A 19,699-nucleotide genomic window follows, 5' to 3' on the forward strand; every position below is an offset into this window, starting at 1 on the left:
ATATACTTTAAACAATCCTTCTTATTATCAAAACGTTCAAACATAAGATAGACTAGTATAATGCGTTGTCACGCACCCATCACATAGCTTCCTGATGGTCCCCGCTTTCAGCTGCTTAAACAAACCCTTTCATTACAGAATAATGATCTCCCAGACACACGCACACTTTGCCAACTCTCCCAGCCAATGCAGGTGGAGGCTCAGAGGTCTCGAAGGGACCAGGGACAGAGGGAAGTACTTCTCTCCCGTCTGTGGCCACCAGCTCCTCCCAGTCAGACCCCGAGTCCTGGGTCTCAGGACGTTTGGGGTCTGTGGGGGTCCTGCAGGGACAGCCTGTGCCCAACAACCCCTCCCAGGCCGGACAGACGCCCAGCAGGGGAGGCACAATCCTGGGGTGATGGTGGCGAGCCGAGGCCTCCACACACCTTCCTCCAGGATCCCTGGCCCAGGGAGGGGGCCGCCGGCCCACAGGATGGGCCTCGTGAGAGTTCGAACACCCCAGCTGGCAGACCCTAGGCCACAGGGTCCCTGGGGCACAGATAAGAAGATCGTGGGTTAAAGATAGAACGCATCTGTGGTCTCAGGGCCGGGAAAGCATGGAGGGCGTGAGCGGTGTGATCCCCCAGGTCAGGAATTTGCTTACAGCTCTGACACACAGGTGCACACGTCATGTCGATAAACTCAGTTGTGCCTTTGGTCACAACAAACGTAGCAACAAATTAAACGACGACAGAGTCTGCAGATCACGGTCTCTGAGCAAGACCTAACAAACCTTCGATAAGCGACTAGATCGACAAGTCAAGACAGTAACTACTTGGAGCGAGAAGAGGCATTTCTAGTGACTGAGGGCAGGGGCTCCGTACGTGTGCGCATGGATGTGTGTGCACAGGCGTGTGCGCGTGCACGTGCGTGTGCGTGTGTCTCAGCTGTGGAGCCTACCATCCGGGCCACCGACTGGCTGTCCAGGCATGGGCAGCGCGCTCAGTGTCCTCACATGGTTGCGGTGTGGGGAGCGCAGAGGGGCAGGGACCCCGGGCCGGGCCGTGCCGTGGTGGGGTACTCACGGTCGGGCACTGCTGATTCTTGAACACAACCTTGAACTTGGTCTGGACCTCTCCTGGGATGACCGGCGTGAAGGTGACCGGCACTTTGACGGAGCTGAAGGGGCCGATCTCACCCTCTGTGTTCTGCGTGGGAAGAGAGGCCAGTCGGCCTTCACGTTTCCGTCAAGGCGCTTCCCCCGTCCTCACCCTGGGTCGCGTCACCACCACAACAGTGAGTGTGCTTGGGTGGACTGGGCCTGCCCTTCAAGGACTTACTGCCCAGCATCACAGCAGAACCCCACATGTGTGTACTTGTCCTCTCCATGACCTGGGCCCTGTGCGCACACGCACACACGCACGCGTGCACACGCACACACACACACACACACACACTCCATGCTCCAGGCCCGCCGTGTCTTCTCGCAGTGGACACTCTGCTGCCGGTCCCTCTGCTGCTCCAGTCCTGCCCGGTCCCCTCTTAGGACAGGGGTGGCCGCAGGCTGGCTGGCTGTGCCAGCTGCCCAGAGACTGAGAGGCCAGACAAGCCTCATCGGGCCCTGGTCAAGTGGAAGAGTCTGCCCGGGGAAGGGGGCAGCCGGTCAGGAGGGCACGCCTGGAGGAAGGCGGCCTGTGGGGCAGCGGGCCTTGCTGACCTCTCCTAGCGAGATCTCTGTCGGCTCCTCGTTGTGGGGTATGGTCACGACAGTGTTCACGGTCACTCCGTCGGATTCTGGAAGAGGAGGAGGTCCGGATGAGAGGGCTGGCCGGGCAGCCCATGGGGCTCAGGGGATCTGGCCCCTCCTCCTCCGGGTGCAACAGCTCCCAGCCAGCTCCCTCCCTCAAGCCCCGCTCTGCAAAGAATGACTCAGTGGCATAGGAGGGGCAGAGCGGGGAGGGACTTCTCAGGCGGACAAGGACAGGGCACCATGGCCTCGGGAGCTGGAGACTGGGGGCGGGAGGGGGGTTGCCGAGGCTGTGGGAGGAGAGGTTAGTGAGGAGCTGGCTGTGTGTGGCTGGTGGGGTGCAGTGGTCGGAGGGCCGGAGCCAGAGGAGCTGGAACGAGCCAGCCCTTTCAGGGACGGGGGACTAGAGAGTGGGCTCTGAAGGTTGTCTGGTCAGAGGAGGAAACTAGAAGGCCCAGCAGAGAGGAGCGCTGGGGCCGAGGGAGGGAGGACGTGCTGGAGTACGGCCTGGGGATGGGGACGCTTCTGGTGGCCCGTGGAGCAGAGGCACCAAGGCCTGAGAGTTTACAATGATGCTGCCTTCCAAGTGTCCCAGCCGAGTCCCCGCTACTTAGCATGGCCCATGTGTGTGCTGCTGGCATGTCCCCTACTGGTGGCCCGTGCATGTGCCGCTGGCATGTCCCCCGCTGGTGGCCTGTGCGTGCTGACCTGCCCCGTGGCTATTTGTCAGGAAGGGCCCCTGAAAGCAGATGCTGATTCCTCTTGTCTGAGAAGGTCTTTCTGTGGATTTTTCTTGTCACACAATTTGACAGGAGAGGTGAAGGTCAGCCTGGGCGAGTCCCATGCCTGGGCTGCCTGGCTGGCCACCATGGAGATCCCGGGTGCCCTCTGACGGCCTGCCCCAGGCCTGCCCCTGACACATGTGTGCCCGGTGTGGCAGGACGATTCACCTGCAGGGTAGTGCGCACCGTTTCTGGGGTCTGGGGTTGGTCTGGGCGCCCCCAACTTAGCAGACCTGTCACCCCACTCAGTAGTCACAGCTGTCACCTGGGTGGGGGAGGGGCTGTCGGCTGTCCCCATCTTGATGTTAATGTCCTTGTCTGTTTCAGGGGTAAGAACTAGGACAGCCTGAGGCCAGGGTAGACCTTGTGGTCACTGTTTCATTCTGCGTAGATGGTGGTTGGGATCCCTTGGTGTCCCAATGTGGAACTGTGCTGATCCGTTTGCTAAGAACGCGCAAATTTTCATCAGGTCTGGAGTCGGGCTCAGTAACAGTCGCGAGAACTTCCTTTCGTCATGTGTCCGGTTCTCTGCTCTCCGTCAGAGGAGTGGGTATTTACCCACTTTCGGGGTACAGATACGAGTTTAGATGTGTTTCAACATTTTAGAAAGTTCTCACAAGTCTGTCACTAGATACGACCATTTCCTGACTCGAGGAGACAGCTGAGACCTCCTCCCTCTGTCCTCCGTGGCTTGTACCAGGCGTTCACGTGTCTGTCTGTCTGTCTGGAGTGAGAAGCTTCCCTGGGTCCCTCCTCAGCAATGTCTCTCTGCGGTTTATCCTGTGATTGGGGTTCCTGTTTTGACGATCACGTTCTTACTTCTACAAGCTTTATTGGGTCGTTTTCCAGCCAGCCTCACGTCCTTCTCCGTGAGGGTTTTGCGTGTGGGTGTGAGCGCTTCTCTCTTGCTCCGCGTCTGACCCGCCCCATGGCCGCGCTGCTGTTCTGGGCGCTGAATGACTTCCTTTCCACCCCTTTTTATGAAGGAATCGTTCACCCGCAGGAAAATCCACCCATTTCAGTGTAACCTGCAAGTGTTGACAAAAGCTGACAGTGCAGCCGGCACCGCCGTGGAGACACGGAATGACTCCCTCCCCACAAAGCCCGTGCGCCCCTTTGTAGCCGGCCTGCCCCGACCCGGAGCCACTCATCTGTACGGTTTCGCCCTCCCAGGACGCCACGCAAACGGAGTCACCGTCCGCCGCCTGGGAGCCCGACCTTTCCTGACTGTGGCCCCCTCTGGGATTTGCGCCGCTGCCGCGTCACCAACTTGGTCCCCTGGCGCAGGACGCTGGTTTGTGGCGGTTACAAACAAACCCTCTGGAGATGTTCGCGTACAATCTTCCCTTCCACTATAGGTTTCCATTTCTCTTGGTAAATACCCAGGAGTGGGGTGTCAGGGTTGTGCGATGCTTGCGTACCTTGGTAAGAAAGGGCTAAGCTCTCCCGCGTGGCCACACACCCAGCAGCAGACGGGGTCGCCGCGGCTCCCCACCAGCCCCTGCGGCTCCCCACCAGCCCCTGCTGGGCCAGCTTTTCGCCTTGTTTCTGGCTCGGATCCAGCCGTCCTAATACATGAGCAGTGCAATCCATCGTGGTTTTAAGGGTGCCGACCACCTTCTCACATGCAGAAACACTGGCGACAAACCTTCTTCGGTGAAATGTCTAAGGTTCTGCTCATTTTTAAGAAAAGCTTTTATTTTTATTTATTTATTTGAGAGAGAAAGAGAGAATCCCAAGGAGACTCCCTGCAGAGCCCAGAGCCCAACGTGGGGCTCGATCCTGTGACCTGAGATCATGACCGGAGCCGAAACCAAGAGGACGCTTAACTGGCTGAGCCACCCAGGTGCCCTTCCTGCCCATTTTTAAACTGGGTCATTTGCTTTCTCATTGAATTTTGGAAATTCTTTGCGTATGCCGGGCGTGGTCTTCAGCAGACGCGTCATTCGCTGATATTTCTGGTGGAAAGTCTCGCCTCTGCATTCTCTCAGCACTATCTTCACAAGGGCTGGTGTTTTCAGTTTTAATGAAGTCCGGGTTGTAACTTTCAATTTATTCTATTATTTATTTCAGTTTTTTCATCATGAGACGTGGACTCCCTCAGCCCCGCCCCCTCGTTCCCCCGTCCCCCGGCTCCTCCTCCTCTCCGGTGACCGTCCGTGTGTTCTCTGTAGTCGAGTCTGTTTCTTGGTTTGCCTCTCTCTCTTTTTCCCCTTGGCTCATTTTCCCCTTAAATCTCACCTGTGTGAGGTGACACGGGGTCTGTCTCTGACTTATTTTGCTCAGCACAATACTCTCTAGCTCCAACCGTGTCCTTGCGAGGGGCGAGACGCCGCTGCGGTTCGAGTCCGTTCTCTGCTCCACGTCCTCGTCTGTCTACTCATGCTGCTTTGGCGAGTTCCACAGTTTGGCTCTTGGAGATAATGTCTACACAGGGCCACGTGAGGTGGTATCTTTGTATTCTTTGGTAAGTGCCTAGTACTGACATTGCTGGCTCATAGGGTAGCTCTATTTTTGACTTTTTCCCCCTACTTTTCTTATTTTGACTTTCTGAGGACCCTCCGCAGGGTTTGCCAGGGTGGCCGCGCGAGCCCGTGTCCCCCCAGCAGCGCACGAGGCTCCCCTTCGCCCACGTCCTCGCCAACGCCCGTTGTTTGTCATGTTGTTCATTCAGCCCTTCCGACAGGCAGGAGGTGACAGCTCGCTGTGGCTTTGATCCGTGTGTCCCCGGTGCCGAGTCGCGCTGACCGTCTTCTCAGGCCTGTCGGCCGCTTGGAGATCTTCCGCCCATTTTTGAAATTGCGTTGTTGCCCTTTGGGGCATTGAGTTGCATGTATCTCAGATTTTAGATACTAACCCTATATCGCATGTGTCATTTGCAAATATCTTCTCCTGCTCGGTAGGTTGACTTTCAGTTTTATGGCTGTTTCTTTCGCTGTGCAGAAACTTATTTCTGTGCAGGCCCAAAAGTTTGTTTTTGCTTTTGTTTCCCTTGCCTTAGGAGATGTGTCTAGAAAAATATTGCTATGGTCAGTGTCAAAGAGGTTATTGCCTGTGCTGTCTTCTAGGATTTTGATGGTTCTCATATTTAGGTTTTTTAAAAACATTTTGAGTTTATTTTTATGCTGTAAGGAAGTGGTCCGGGTTCATGCTGCTGCCGGTGGCTGCCCAGTTTTCCCAGCACCGTCTGTTGAAGAGACTGTTTTCCCCATTGAATATTCTTTCCTCTTTTGTTGAAGATTAATTGACCGTATAATTGTGGGTTCGTATTTGGATTTTCTATCCTGTTCTATTGACTTATGTGTCTACTTTTGTGCCAATATCACACTGTTTTAATTGCTACCGCTTTGTAATATAACTTGAAGTCTGGAATTATGATACCTCCAGTTTTGTTTTTCCCTTTTTCAAGATTGCTTTGGCTAGTCACGGTCTTCTGTGGTTCCACACAAATTTTAGGATTATTTGTTCCTTGTTCCAGCTCTGAGAAAAATGCTGCTGGCATTTTGATAGGGATTACATTAGACCTGTGGACTGCAGGACGCCTGGGGGGCTCAGATGGGGAAGCGTCTGCCTTCAGCTCAGGTCATGATCCTGGGGCCCAGAGATCAAGCCCCAGGGAGCCCGCTTCTCCCTCTCCCTCTGCTCCTCCCTTCCTGCTTGTGCTCTCTCTCTCGCTCTGAAATAAATAAAAAACTTAAAAAAAAAAAAAAAAGAAATCGCCCGCGAAGCCGTTTGGTCCTGGCCTTTTGCTTGTTGGGAGATTTTGATCACTGATTCCATTTCATTCGATTTGTCTATTTAGACTTTCTGTTTTTTCCTGCTTTACTTCTGGAAGGTGTATGTTTCTAGGAACTTGCCCATTCCCCCAGGTTGTCCAATTTGTTGGCATATAGGTTTCCTTTTTCTTTTCTTTTCTTTTTTTTTTTTTTAAAGATTTTATTTATTTATTTGACAGAGATCACAAGTAGGTAGAGAGGCAGGCAGAGAGGGAGGGGGAAGCAGGCTCCCCGCCAAGCAGAGCGCCTGATGCGGGGCTTGATCCCAGGACCCTGGGGTCGTGACCTGAGCCGAAGGCAGAAGAGGCACCCACTGAGCCCCGGCACCGTGGCGCACAGGGGTTCGTGCCGTCTGTAGGGGCTGCTTGAGCTTCTGTGGCAGTGGGTGTTATCTCTCCTCCTTCACTGGGGTTTCATTCATTTAGGTCGTCCCTCTCTCTCTCTCTCATTCTCTCTCTCTCTGTCTCATCTGGCTGGAGGTTTCTCAGTTTTGTTGATCTTTTGAAAGAACCAACTCCTGGCTTCATTGACTCATTCTACTGTTTGCTTTTTTGTTTTTGTGCTTTAGTTTCATCTACTTCTGTTCTAATCTTTATTATTTTTTCCTTTTGCTGGGTTTGGGCTCTGCTTTCCTTTTCCTGGCTCCGTTAGGTGTAACTTCCGGCTGCTTGAGATGCTTCGGGAGGCCTTGGGGGCTCCACACTCCCTTCTTAGAACTGCTTCTGCTGCCTCCCACAGTAGGTGGTGATTTCTTAAAAAATAGATCACACTTTTGAGGTCATATCTAAGAAATCTTTGCCCAACGTGCCATTACACAGGTTTTCTCATGTGTCGTGTTCAGAAGTTTCACATTTACGGGGAGGTTAATGATTTGAGTAGCTTCTGTTTACAGCGTGAGGAACGGGTGGAGGTTCATTTGGGGGCGTATGTTTACCTAATTAATGTTCATTTGTGGAAAAGACAGTTTTTCTTTCTCCAAGGAGTGACCTTTGCATCTCTAGTGAAGCTGGACTGGCCGTATGTGTGCAGGCCTACTTTTGGACTCTGTTCTGTCCCTATAAGTCTCTGTGCCGCTCTCTTTGCAGCCACCGAGCACATGGTCCTGTCCCTGTAGCTTTAGAGAAAGTGCTGGAATCAGGTAGTCTGAGCTTTCCAAGTCTTCCAGTCTTTATTGCAACGCTTTTGGGTGCTCTAGGCGCTCTGGGTACCCACAGGAATTTTCGAATCGGCCGTCGATTCCCACTGATGTGGCTGGTGCGGCTCTGCTGGGCAGCTTGGTCCCACACGCGGCCGGTGGGAACCTGAATGGACGCCAACGTGTTGGAAAAGACCTCGCCGTGCGCGAACAAGAGAGAGGCCGCGGGAACGCAGCGGGCCCGCACGCACTCACAGGGACGTTGTGGCGGCGGCGGCACAGTGGCACACGCCCCGAAGCCCCACCCGTGCCTGGGGGCCGCAGGTCTGTGACCTAAGGTGGCTACGGATGAGGATGCCGCGTGGTGGTGGAGACGGGAGGAACCACTGCCATGGCGGCGGCGTGAGCCACGGGAGTGAGTCCTCCAGGCTCTGTTCCCGTGAGGCTGACACGAGAAATCCGCCTTCCTGCGTGTGTGTGGAAGGGGACCTGTCCAGGGAGGCAGGGAGGTGACGGGAACATGGCCACCAGGCGTCGGGGCAAGGCTGGGCCTGCAGGGAATTCCTTCTCCTGCCGGGGGCTGGGGGCCAATGGCGGGGACTCCTCTGTAAACTGTCCTCACGTCATACTGTTCTGGACGGGCAGGGCTGGGGGTGGTCCTAGACAGCGCAGTGTCCCATGATCCTGTCAGTGGAGCCTCCCAGTCTTCCTCCCTCCCCGTCCCCTTTGCTCCGTCCAGTGGCTGCACCCCTGGGGCGGGCTCCTCAACTGTCCCAACAAGGACCCCGAGCCTCCTGTGGCCAGCCTGGACATCCAATGCTGGGAGTTCCTTTAAATATTCATCCAGTGTACCTGTGACTGCAAATTTCACTTCCCTCCACAGCCCGTATTTATCCGAATGTATATATTTCCTTATTTACGATCACTTAACAACCAAGTCCTAGAAAAACACTGCACAGTCCAGCCCTCTGGCACCACAGGGGCTCATGTCAGAGTCCCTAGGAGGCAGCAGGTGCCTGTCCCCCCCAGTGCCCAGCTCACCAGTGGGGCGCCCCTCTTCCTGTTCCTTGCTGTCCAGCTTCCCAGACTCTTTCTGGCTTCGCATGTCTGTGGGAGAGGACTCGTTGCCCTTGATCTGTTGCTCAGAAACGCTGGCGATGATTTTATCGTAAAAACTTTTATCTTCATCGGTGAACACACTGCTCTAAAAAGGGAACATGACACTCTTACTGGCAGTTTCCCATTTGCTTTTCCCACTCTACTGCCCAGACCCCTGTTGCCAGCAGGGCCACGTGGGGAGCCCGGCCATGATCCTCCTCCCTCTCTTCTGAGCCAGGCGTGCAGACCACCGCAGCCCAGGGGCGCAGGGCCCGACCACCCATCTCTGTCCAGGCTTGCTCCTTGCTCCTCCACAGGCACTGATGCCGGGTCTTGGGTCCCCCAACATGCAGCCCATTCCTCAGTCTCTCTCCATGCTGACACTCTGCCCTCCTTTCCTGGGACACGTGGTTTGTCTCCCCATGTGGGGTCGGTGCCCCAGGCCCCAGCTCCATACTCTTGGCTCAGAGACCTGCAGGTCTGAAAGCTGACCCAGCTTGTGCCCACCTCCTCACCCACCATTCTCCTGGCTCTGCTCCGGGTTCACACCCCAGCCCTCCCCACCTCTGCCCCTACCCCACTGGTCCCGTCCCTCCCTGCGGAAGACACGTCCAGGGCCTCTGCTGAGACCCCTGCGCTACTGGACCAAAAGTGTAAGGTAGCTTCAGTGCTTCTCGTAGGAAGTCTCTCTCACCCATCCTCATCCCCGAAAGACCTCCCAGTGCCCATGGGTATGACGGAAGTGTTTCCACAGATGGGGTCCCACCTGTGTTGCTCTGGGGTTGTGTCCACTCTCTCAGCAGCACGTCTGCACGGCCTTCTCATGGGAAGACCATGGCTCACCTCATGCCTTTGGAAAATGTACAGGAGTGGGCAGGGTTTGCCTGTGGCTTTCAGGCCATGTCCTCTTGGCTGGCCTGTCCCAAGCAGGGACTTTACAGGTACATCGGGAGAGAGGTGGGTCCCCTGTGGCTCTCAAGCTTGGAGCTCTTGGCCATTGCCCCATCAGTCACCACACGCTCGAGAGGGGTCAGGGTCCAGGTGCCACTGGACCTGACAGGTAGCCCCTGGTGGCCCCTTATGGAGCCAATTTTTCCCACTTTGCTAGACAATAACACCCAGCCCTGTGTTGACAGGCTCCTTCTCACCACCACTGTTTCATACTCACAGGACTGTCTTGGGTGGGGGGAGGCATCATACCCCGCCCCTGCCTGAGGAGCCACAGCTAACTGCAGGCAACACACTCACCATTTTCATGGCTGACAGGGCGATGCCCATTTCACAGGACTCTGATATCCGAAGAAACTTGAACGTGGTGCCCAAGCCCCCGGTGTTGGTCAGCGTGATAGTCCGGGATGTGGTCTCCCCCACCACATAGCTGCCAAAGTCGATGAGCTCCTTGTCCAGGGTTAGCTGCCGAAAGACCCAGGGATGACCAGGGGGACCATGCCCGACAAACTCTCCTCTCCCACCTGCTGCCCTGCAGCCCCGAGGGGACCCCAGGGCTCTGGCCCCTTCTTCCTACGTGAGGCCAAGTCCTGGATCTGGTTCCAGGGGGACCTTTGCACACCCCAGGGGCAATGTCCACATCCTAGAAATTGTTGGTTTGTGGACTGATCATGAGGATTTAGGAGCTCCTGAGCTCCAACCTAACAGGTCAAGTTAGCTAAAAAGAAATGAGCGATCAAGCCATGGAAAGATGAGAAACCTCAAGTGCACATTACTAAGGGACAGAACCTGGAAAGGGTACATACGGTGATTCCAACTGCATTGCATTCTGGAAAAGTCAAAATTAAGGAGCTAGTCAAGAGATCAGGGGTTGCTGGCCGTTTGCGGGGAGGGAGGAATGAGTAGGCGGCGCACCGGGGGTTGACAGCGCCGGCTCCGTGTGACCGCAGTGGTGACGTGTGGCTGGAGCTTTGTCCAAACCGCAGAAGGCACAGCCGTGTGGGACCCTCAGCAGACCCGGCCCCTGGAGCCCGTCGGAGCCGCCGGAACAAAGGGCCCCCGGGGAGGGGGACGGTGGGGGCAGGGGCACGCGGGAAATCTGGGCGGCTGCCCCTCACGCTGGATGTGAACCCAGAGCTGCTCTCAGTAGTAAAGTCCACTGAAAAATACATCATTTGGAAGTTTGAGGAAATCTTAGGATGGAACGCGGATGTCACGAAACAATCTCGCTTGGTCACAGTTTGAAGAAACAACCTGACTAGAGAGTGGGGAGAGGGTGCTGAGCTGAGTCGCTCCAGGGAGGGTGGGTTCTGTGGGCTGAAGGCTCCAGCCCCGAGTGTGGAGCGTGGGGACTCTGGCAGGAGCACCGTTTCCACGGGAGGGCTTGCTGTCCACACTGCACACGCGCTGGGCTGAGCGACCGGGGCGCGGGCGGTGGCTGGGGGAGCCGCGCTCTCGCTGTGGGACCGGAGCTCACAGGTGAGCCGGGGAAGAGGCCGGAATGGTCCATGCGGGACTGTATTAGAGCAGAGTGACCCGCATGAATGTTTGGGGCAACAGGCCAGCCCCAGCGGCCCCATCTTCTAGGCACCCCTTTCTTTTTCTTTTCCTCCCTCCCTCTCTCCCTCCCTCCCTTCTTTCCTTTCCCTCTTTCTCTCTATTTTAAAAGATTGATTTGTTTATTGAGAGCGTGTGTGGGTGCACATGAACGGGGTTGGAGCGGCAGAGGGAACAGGAGAGAGAGTTGCAAGCAGGTTCTGCACTGGGCACGGAGTCGGACGTGGGGCTTGATCTCACAACCCTGCGATCGCAACCTGAGCCAAAATGAAGAGTCGGAAACTTAGCCAACTGAGCCTCCAGGCACCCCCGTGACCAGTGCTAACGACGCTCTCCAGCTTGAGGCGCAGGGCTATCTGGAGAAAGGACTCTCTCTAGCACGGGGGCAGGAGGTGCGCAGATGAGCCTGGCGTGTTTTCCGTTAAGAAAGGACGTGCTGCGAGACGAGTTCTGAGCACAGTCACAGCCACGCGTCAGAGGGACGTGGAGGACGGGTGAGTCGCTCCCAGGAAGGATGTGGGCAGGAACAGAGAAGTTGTATTTGATTCTAACTCAAAGAGTAAAGTAAAGACGTGATTTTATAAAATAATGAATGTGGAAGAGATGAATCTCCGTTACAGAAGAATTCCAAATAATTCACGTGGCCAGTCAATCCTCAGTGAGCCAGAGAGCGCCTCCCGCCCCTCGAGTCCTCCCACGGAGCACAGTCTGGCAGGAGGGCGGCAGAAGAGAAGCATCATGGGGAGGAGACCTGGCAGCCACACCGAGTCAGGCAAAGGGCGCGTCGCGCTATGAGGCACGTGGTAGTGCTGCCCTTGATGTGATGAGGCCAGAAGCCTGCAGTCCTACTCCCGAAACCCACCACGTCCGTCTGCTCGTGCAATAAACTTCAGACAAATCCCACTGGAGGAGCATTCTACACAGTAACTGACTCCAACTGCCAAGGTCATCAAAAAAGAGAAAGTCTCAGAAACTGTCACAGCCAGAGAGAGGGGAGCCCTCCTACACTGCTGGTGGGAATGCAAGCTGGTGCAGCCACTCTGGAAAACAGCATGGAGGGTCCTCAAAAAGTAAAAAATAGAGCTACCCTACAACCCAGCAATGGCACTACTGAGTATTTACCCTAAAGATACAAATGTAGTGGGGCCTTCAGCTCAGGTCATAATCCAGGGTCCTGGGATCGAGCCCCACATCAGGCTCTCTGCTCAGCAGGGAGCCTGCTTCCTCCTCTCTCTCTCTGCCTGCCTCTCTGCCTACTTGTGATCTCTGTCTGTCAAATAAATAAATAAAATCTTAAAAAAAAAAGATACAAACATAGTGATCCGAAGGGGCACGTGCACCCAAATGTTTGTAGCAGCAACGTCCACAATAGCCAAACTATGGAAAGAACCTAGATGTCCATCCACAGATGAATGGATGGAGAAAATGGGACACACACACACACCCCCACACACCCAAGGGAATACTATGCAGCCATCAAAAGAAATGAAATCTTGCCATTTGCAATGACGTGGATGGAACTAGAGGGGATTATGCTGAGCAAAATAAGTCAGTCAGAGAAAGACAATCATCATATGATCTCCCTGATATGAGGAAGTTGAGGAAAAGAAAGAGGATCATAGGGGACGGGAGAGAAAAACGAAACCAGATGAAAGCAGAGAGGGAGACAAACCATAAGAGACTCTTAATCCCAGGAAACAGACTGAGGGCTGCTGGGGGGAGGGGGTGGGAGAGGGTGGCTGGGTGATGGACACTGGGGAGGGCATGTGCTACGGTGAGCGTTGTGAATTGTGTAAGCCTGATGAGTCACAGACCCGTACCCCTGAAACAAATAATATATGTTAATAAAAAAAACCTGTCACAGTCACAAGGACCCACACAAAGCAGCCTCCATAAGGAACGTGTTATGCAAGATGTGATGTCCAGAAACTGAACATTAGGTAAAATCGATGGAAATCTGAATAATGTGTCTTCTTTAGCTGATAGTGACGATATGTCAATATCAGTTAATACTCTTGATAACTGTGCTGCACTAACACGTTAAAAGGGGAAACTGGCTGTAGGATTGCATTTTTTTCTGTAACGCTAAAACTATTCTAAACAATAAAGTTATTTAAGAAAAACCCAAGCTGGGGGGAGTCTCGAGGGTCGGGAGGACATGCTCGCGCTCAGAGGGTCTGGCAAGGCCGCCGCCGTCCTGGTGACATCAGTGTGCTGTAGGTGCCTCCTTCCGGGAGGGCGCGTGTCCTCCAGGGCACATGTCCCCTTGCCCTCAGGGCCCACAGGCACCTGGCTGTCTGGGCGCTGGCTAAGAAGGTCGAGTGCAGGCTGCCTCCCTGTGGGGCTTTTCTGGGCCCCAGGTTTGGAAGCCCAGGAGCTCTACTCTCCCCTGTGCCCCTGCAGGACAGAAGCTGCTGAGACCAGACAGAGCAGCCTGTGTGCATGTGTGGGTGTGCACGTGTGCGCGTGTGTGGCCGCATGGGGATGTGTGTGGAATGTGTGGGTGTGCGTGTGTGGATGGACTAGGGGGCACGTGATGTGACCTGTCCCATGGTTATGGGTCGTCAGACGTCCAGAAGCCGTGTCTGGACAGAAGGGAGGGGCCGCCCCCAATGTGCTGAGCTGGAGGCAGGGCCTGGGTGGGCCTGGGCGGCTGCCTGGGCAGGGGCTGTGTGTTCTGAGTGTGGGGGCGACAGACAGTCTACCATGAAACCGGGTGGCTGGAGGGGCTCCCTGTGGGCCCCTCTACCCGTTCTCCCTTCCTCCTGTTCACACGACAGACCCCTGAGCATCCGCGGGGCACGGAGCTGCCTGAGGAAGACTCCACAGCCCCGTTGACCTCGCAGCCAGGGCTCACCAGGCGACCACCACTCCCGGCTCATGCGGGGACCTCGCCTTGCCCCCTCCCTCTGACTGGGAAGGGCAATGCCTTGGAAACCAGTTTTGGGGGTGGCAGGGTAGCATGTGGGCCACCTCACCTCTGGGACGGAAACAATCCCTGCTTGAGGAAGCCACCACATGTCGGTCCTGGGTACCCTCGTCCCTGCAGCTCCCCCCGGTGGCCTCACGACCAAAGTGCAGAAGAGCCCGGAGGACACGGGGACCCCGTGCTGGGCGGACTGGGCTGGGGGATGCTGGACTTCTATGTACTTGGAGACGGGCCAGGCCGCAGATGAGTGCTTCCAGGTCCGTCCAGAAAAGAACCCGAGGCCTTGCCCTCCAGGGGAGCTGGGCTTCCCAGTGCCCGGCCTTCTCCCATGACTGAGTCCGGGGTCTGAAGCTTGACTCCCCCACGCACTCACTATTTCTGAGGCTCGTTGCCCAGCAGATAGTGTGCCCCGTGCTGTGGGGCACGTGTCCACACGGTGTGGGGTGGCTTCCAAGCCAGGGAGCAGTGGCCATCCTGGAGGCGGGAGGCCCCAGCAAATGTCAGCTCCCCATGGCCTCCATGAGGCTTGGCGGCCACTGGCAGAGCTGTCACGGCCCGGGGCCACAGCACACATGCTGTGTGTCAACCGAAGCAGGGGCCCGGGGCTGCCATGGCCACGGTGAGGGGGCAAGGTGAGCACCAAGAACAGACACTAAACCACGAAAGCATGTGGAACGCACAGAACCCATGAATCCACGAGGAAACAGGAAGAAAGAGAACCTAACTTGCCACCCTCACAAGCAAGGTCTGTCCCGACTCCTCCTCATGCTACAGACTAGGAAACGAGGGAAAACAGAGAGAAAACAGCAGCTTAGTACAGAAAACGGCACTACCGGCCTTCCCCGGGGTGTGGGAGGCCCAGGCGGTGGGACCGGGGGAGCACGCTGCCCCAGGAGACCCGTCCAGCCTAAGGAAGGGGCTGCTTCAGGCAGGAGGCATGGGCATTGCTAAAACTCTGAGGTGACAGCCACGCTTGCTGGGGAGGGGGCAGGTGGTGCCGCGCTGGGGCTCCGGAGAGCGTGTGGGCCGTCGCCACATTATCGGGAGACTGGTCTTGGCATCAGCACCAGCGGCCGGCTGGAGAAAGTCTCAGAGGACGCTAAGATATGACAACGGGGTGTCGAGTCTGAAAGGAAGCGGCAGAGCCTGGGGGACCGTGGGCCGGTGCCCGCGTCTCGGGGGGCCCAGCAGCAGGAGACGAGGAATACGGCTCCAGGTGCCCGAGTGTGACGAGAGACAGGAATATGAGACCCGCACGGGGACACATTATCATCAGACCTTTGAGACAGAGGGGAGAGGTGACACCAGCGTACATGAGGCCACACCAAGACGGTCGCCAGACTTCAGAAGCCCCAGAGGCCAGAGGGCCGTGGGCCAATGTGTACAAATGACCAAAAGGGAACACCCGTCAGCCAAAACTCTTCTCCAGCAAAACTGTCTTTCCAAAGTGAGAGAAACCGAGACATTTCCAGACGAACAAAAGCTGAGGGACTTGCAAGAAATGTGCCTGGAGCCTGGGGGCCAAACGGAGACCCGGGGAGATCGTCGCTGGAGGCCCCACTAAAGGCGAGCGCACGGGCGACGGGAGGGCTGTAACTGTGGGTTTTGTTCTCTCCACGCACGACGTAGGAGACCGATTTCGCTGCGGCCGCCGCTGCGTTTGTTTTAAGCAGGTATCGGTCTAGAAGCTAATGTTACTGTCGCTTTGGTTTGTAATCCACGTTTTGTTTTCCACGTGAGTTAAGAGACTCATGCAGCCACGACACTGCGAGCTTGCGGTCTTGGACGCACCGTCCCAGGGTGTAGTGCTGGGACGTTCGCACCCGGAAGGGGCGGGCCGAGCCGCGGGGAGCGGACCGTCTGTGCTGTGGCACGAAGCCACGGTGACTTTGGGATGCGGAATGTAATCCCTTGGTAACCGCCACCGCTGGGACAGAGCTACGGATTGTACACGGAAGGGAACGGGAAGGAGTTTAAACATTTGACTCTAAAAACAACCAGCTAAATCCAGAAGACGACAGCGGCACAGGGAATGAGGGCTGGCAGGGTGGAAGCTGGGCCTGTGCACCAGTCCACCTCGACTGGGACAGACACTCTGACCCATACGGCAATGTGTATGAGTCCCGTCACAGTCACAGAAGGTCACAGAAAGTCACAAATGGTCACAGGAGACACCTACTGGGGGATCACACTTCCATAGGCACTGAGCGCTTTCAGATCCCTAGAGACAGAAGGCGAGGAGGGGCCGGGGCCAGAGCAGGGGCAGTGGGGGAGCACTGCCTAAAGACAGAGTTCGTCAGGACAGAGCCGTGGACTTACATGCCACAACTGGTGCCCACGGGGAGCTCCTGCCAGGGACACTGCTGCCTGGATGGGGCTGCCCGGCCAAGCCCAGCCTGCACACCCGTGACCGTAGGACGACACGCTTGCTGCTGCGATTAGCCGCTGCATTTGGGGACGGCTGGTTACACGGCATCACTGCAGGGAGTGTGGACTTCCTTACTCAGGAGGGGCCACGAAGTGCCGGTTTCTGCGGGAGAATGTCCCCCTTTATCCCAGAGACCGGTGGAAGTTCTCTAAGTGTTATGATGTTGCTGGTTTACGTGCAAGCAGATCAGAAGACAGACAGACAGACAGACCGACCAAGCAAATGTGGTAAATGTTGACACAGATGGGATCCGGGCGCAGACATCCTCTGCTGTTTTTCTGCTTTTCCTTACGTTTGAAATTTTTCTTAATTAAAAAAAAGATCCTGGGGTGCCTGGGTGGCTCAGACGGTTAAGCCTCTGCCTTCGGCTCAGGTCACGGTCTCAGGGTCCTGGGATCCAGCCCCGCATCGGGCTCTCTGCTCAGCGGGGAGCCTGCTTCCCCCCCTCTCTCTGCCTGCCTGTCTGCCTACTTGTGATCTCTGTCTGTCAAATAAATAAATAAAATCTTAAAAAAAAATCCTGACAAGCACTGAGCAAGGCATGGAACACTGCTGAATCAACGTCCTGAAACTAATACGACCTCGTCTGCCAGCCACAGCTCAGTAATAAGTTAAAAATATATAAAACGATATTCAAAAGAATCAGTTCCGCAAAGCAAAGGCAGACAAAATGAAAAGGTGACCTATAGAATGGGAGAAAATACTTGCCATCCAAATTATAGGAAGAATTCACACCACTCAATAATGAAAAAATAAACAGTTCGGTTAAAAATAGGCAGAGAACCTGAACATTGTTCTTTCTTTTTTTTTTTTTTTAAATAGAGAGTAAAATTAAAGCTGTTCTTATTGATGAGGCAATCAGGTGGGTGATCGCTGGGGATGCAGCCCTTCTCCACACCCAGCACATGCTCTTCCACAGGAGCCATGTGCACGGCCAACAGGCACATGGAAATTACTCAGCATCGCTCACCATTAGGGAAATGCAGGTCAGCCCACAACAAGGCACCACCTCCCAGCTATCAGGATGGTGAGACTGAGAAACGCCAGAAACAACAGGGGTCGGTGAGGGCATGGAGAAGGGGAATCAAACTGGTGCCGCGACTAGGAAAACAGCATGGAGATTCCTCAAAAAGTTAAACATAGAGCTACTCTGCATTCGGCAACGGCACTTCCGGCAACGCATCCAAAGGCAGCGACAGCACTAACTCAGAAAGACAGCCGCACCCGGATCACAGCAGCATCATTCACAAGGACCAACCAGTGCGGACAACCTACGCGTCTGCCGCGGGCGACCAGACGGATAAAGTCGATCTTGCCATTTGGAGCAGCGTGGATGAGCCTTGAAGGCTCCGTGTGAAGTGAGACGCGGCAGGCAGAGAAAGACAAATGCGGTGTGGCCTCCCTTCCATGCGGGATCTACAAAACCCAAGCTCACAGACGCGGATGGCAGCGCAGTGGCTGCGGGAGGCAGGGTGGGCAAAACGGGGAAGGTGGCCCTCAGGTGCAAATTTCAGCTATCAGGCCTGGGGATGTGATGCACCCCATGGTGACCATCGTTTAAAAGGGAAATTGAGGGGACCTCACGGAATTGCTGGGAGCCTGGCATGTCCTGAGACGAGCCCCCAGGTCTCCTGCCGTCTGGGCTTCCCGGTGTCGGGAGTGCTCACCTGCCCAGGGTTTGGCCCCAGCCTCACGGGGGCTGCATGAGATGGAGCAGGGACCCGGGACACACCATAGAAATGCCACCAGGGCCTCCCCAGAGGCGCTGGGTCGGGCGTCTCTGCACTTACTGCACATTTCTTCGTGGAACACTTCAGCGGAACAGAAAATCCCCCTGTCTGAGCCATAAATGAGACGTTTCCTTCCAGATCTTTGTTGATCTAAAAAATAGAAACCCCCAACCACTGTGACTTTGTAACTTGACCCAGAGACACATGCTGTGGCTCCAGGACCACAGGCTGGACCTGGGCATCCACACGGTGGCCAAGGGAGCCTCGCACTGGCCGGGGCCCACTAGAACATTCCAACACGCCCCATTTAGACCCAAGAACAGCACCAGATGGCACCTGCTGGCTAGCAAACATCAGGGCAGGCTTGTAATTCTTCCTAACATCAGGAACGTGGATGACCATGTTTGGAACTAGAACAGGGGCCTGTGGGACCCCTATGGAGCCCTGTGTGTCCCTCCTCCGTCACCACAACAGTGTCTGCAGAGCCTGGGGAGGGGCAGAGACCTGGTTCCCCCCCCACCCACTCACGATGGAGGAAAGTCCCTTCATACCGTCTGGTTTTGGAACAGACACTCACCATGGGCTTGAAGGTGACAAGTACTTCGCAGGACATCCCAGCTGACATGGGACCAGGGGGATCAAAGCTGTGGGTACAACCATCTGTGTGACACGCAATCAGATTGACAGGGAACGTGTGGTTGGGCTGGAATCAGCTGCGCAGTAGCCACGGCCCAGAGTAGCCACCGAGCGGGCCTTCTGGACCCCTTCCTGCCCGTCCTAGGCACCGAGCCGCAGGTCCCAGGGCCCAGGACACACTCACATAATGGGTGCAGAGGGAGGGAGGGGCCGGGTGCCATGCAGTAAACAGCAGTGCCCCCAGGGGACACGAGTGTACCCGCCTGGAGCCAAGGGCAGGATGTTAATACCAGTGTGAGGGCTGTGAGCCAGGCAGGGGGCTGGCACTGACCCCGCACACAGTCAGGACCCTCAGAACCGCGCTTGCAGTGAAAGATCCCAAGAAAGAGCCCCAGCTCCCACAGGGAGACTCAGGGGGCGGTCAGCCTGCCTTGGTCTGGAGCCTGAGTGAGGAAAAGAAGCTCCCAGAGAATTCCTACAGTGGGGAGTACTTGGCGTTGGGTTAGAAATGTATAAGCTACGATTTGGTGTAATTGTCTCCTCCTTGGCTGGTAGTGACCCACAGCACCAGGCAGAACCAAAACTTGTCTGTGTGGGAAGGAGGTTTTCGACGCCACATCACAGAGACCCCCTGGGGGAGGGCAGAGTCCCACTGGTGATAAGATGGGGTTCCCTTGTTGGAAAGGACACGTGGACACCAACAACACACGTGCAGACGGCAGGGCCAAACTCCAAGGGCCTCGGGTAAAAGAACGACTGAATGGTGACTTTAAAAGATGTCATGTTAAAATGACCAAGGACAGAAATAGAGAACCACAGACATTGGAAAGGAGCCAGACGTGGTCGCGAGGTAGCCACTGGCCTGAGGCAGGGTGCAGGGCTCCTGGAAATGAGAAGTATGACCACTGACGCAATCTCAACAGCCAAGTAGACGCGGAGGGAGAAGGGCTGACT

The 19,699-nt window shown here is 55.7% G+C and overlaps 1 protein-coding gene across 1 annotated transcript in view; it reads right to left on the bottom strand.

Moving 5' to 3' along the window:
- CFAP74 (cilia and flagella associated protein 74) overlaps positions 1-19,699 on the bottom strand; it is a 64,808-nt gene that overhangs the window by 13,446 nt on the left and 31,663 nt on the right. The window contains 6 exon segments of the mRNA XM_032863178.1: positions 1,065-1,187; positions 1,697-1,773; positions 8,461-8,623; positions 9,766-9,930; positions 18,170-18,259; positions 18,687-18,753. Coding sequence (XP_032719069.1) covers positions 1,065-1,187; positions 1,697-1,773; positions 8,461-8,623; positions 9,766-9,930; positions 18,170-18,259; positions 18,687-18,753 — 685 coding nt within the window.

This window comes from Lontra canadensis, unplaced genomic scaffold, assembly GCF_010015895.1.
Source record: "Lontra canadensis isolate GAN:19392208 unplaced genomic scaffold, GSC_riverotter_1.0 scaffold25, whole genome shotgun sequence".
NCBI classification, from domain to species: Eukaryota; Metazoa; Chordata; class Mammalia; order Carnivora; family Mustelidae; genus Lontra; species Lontra canadensis.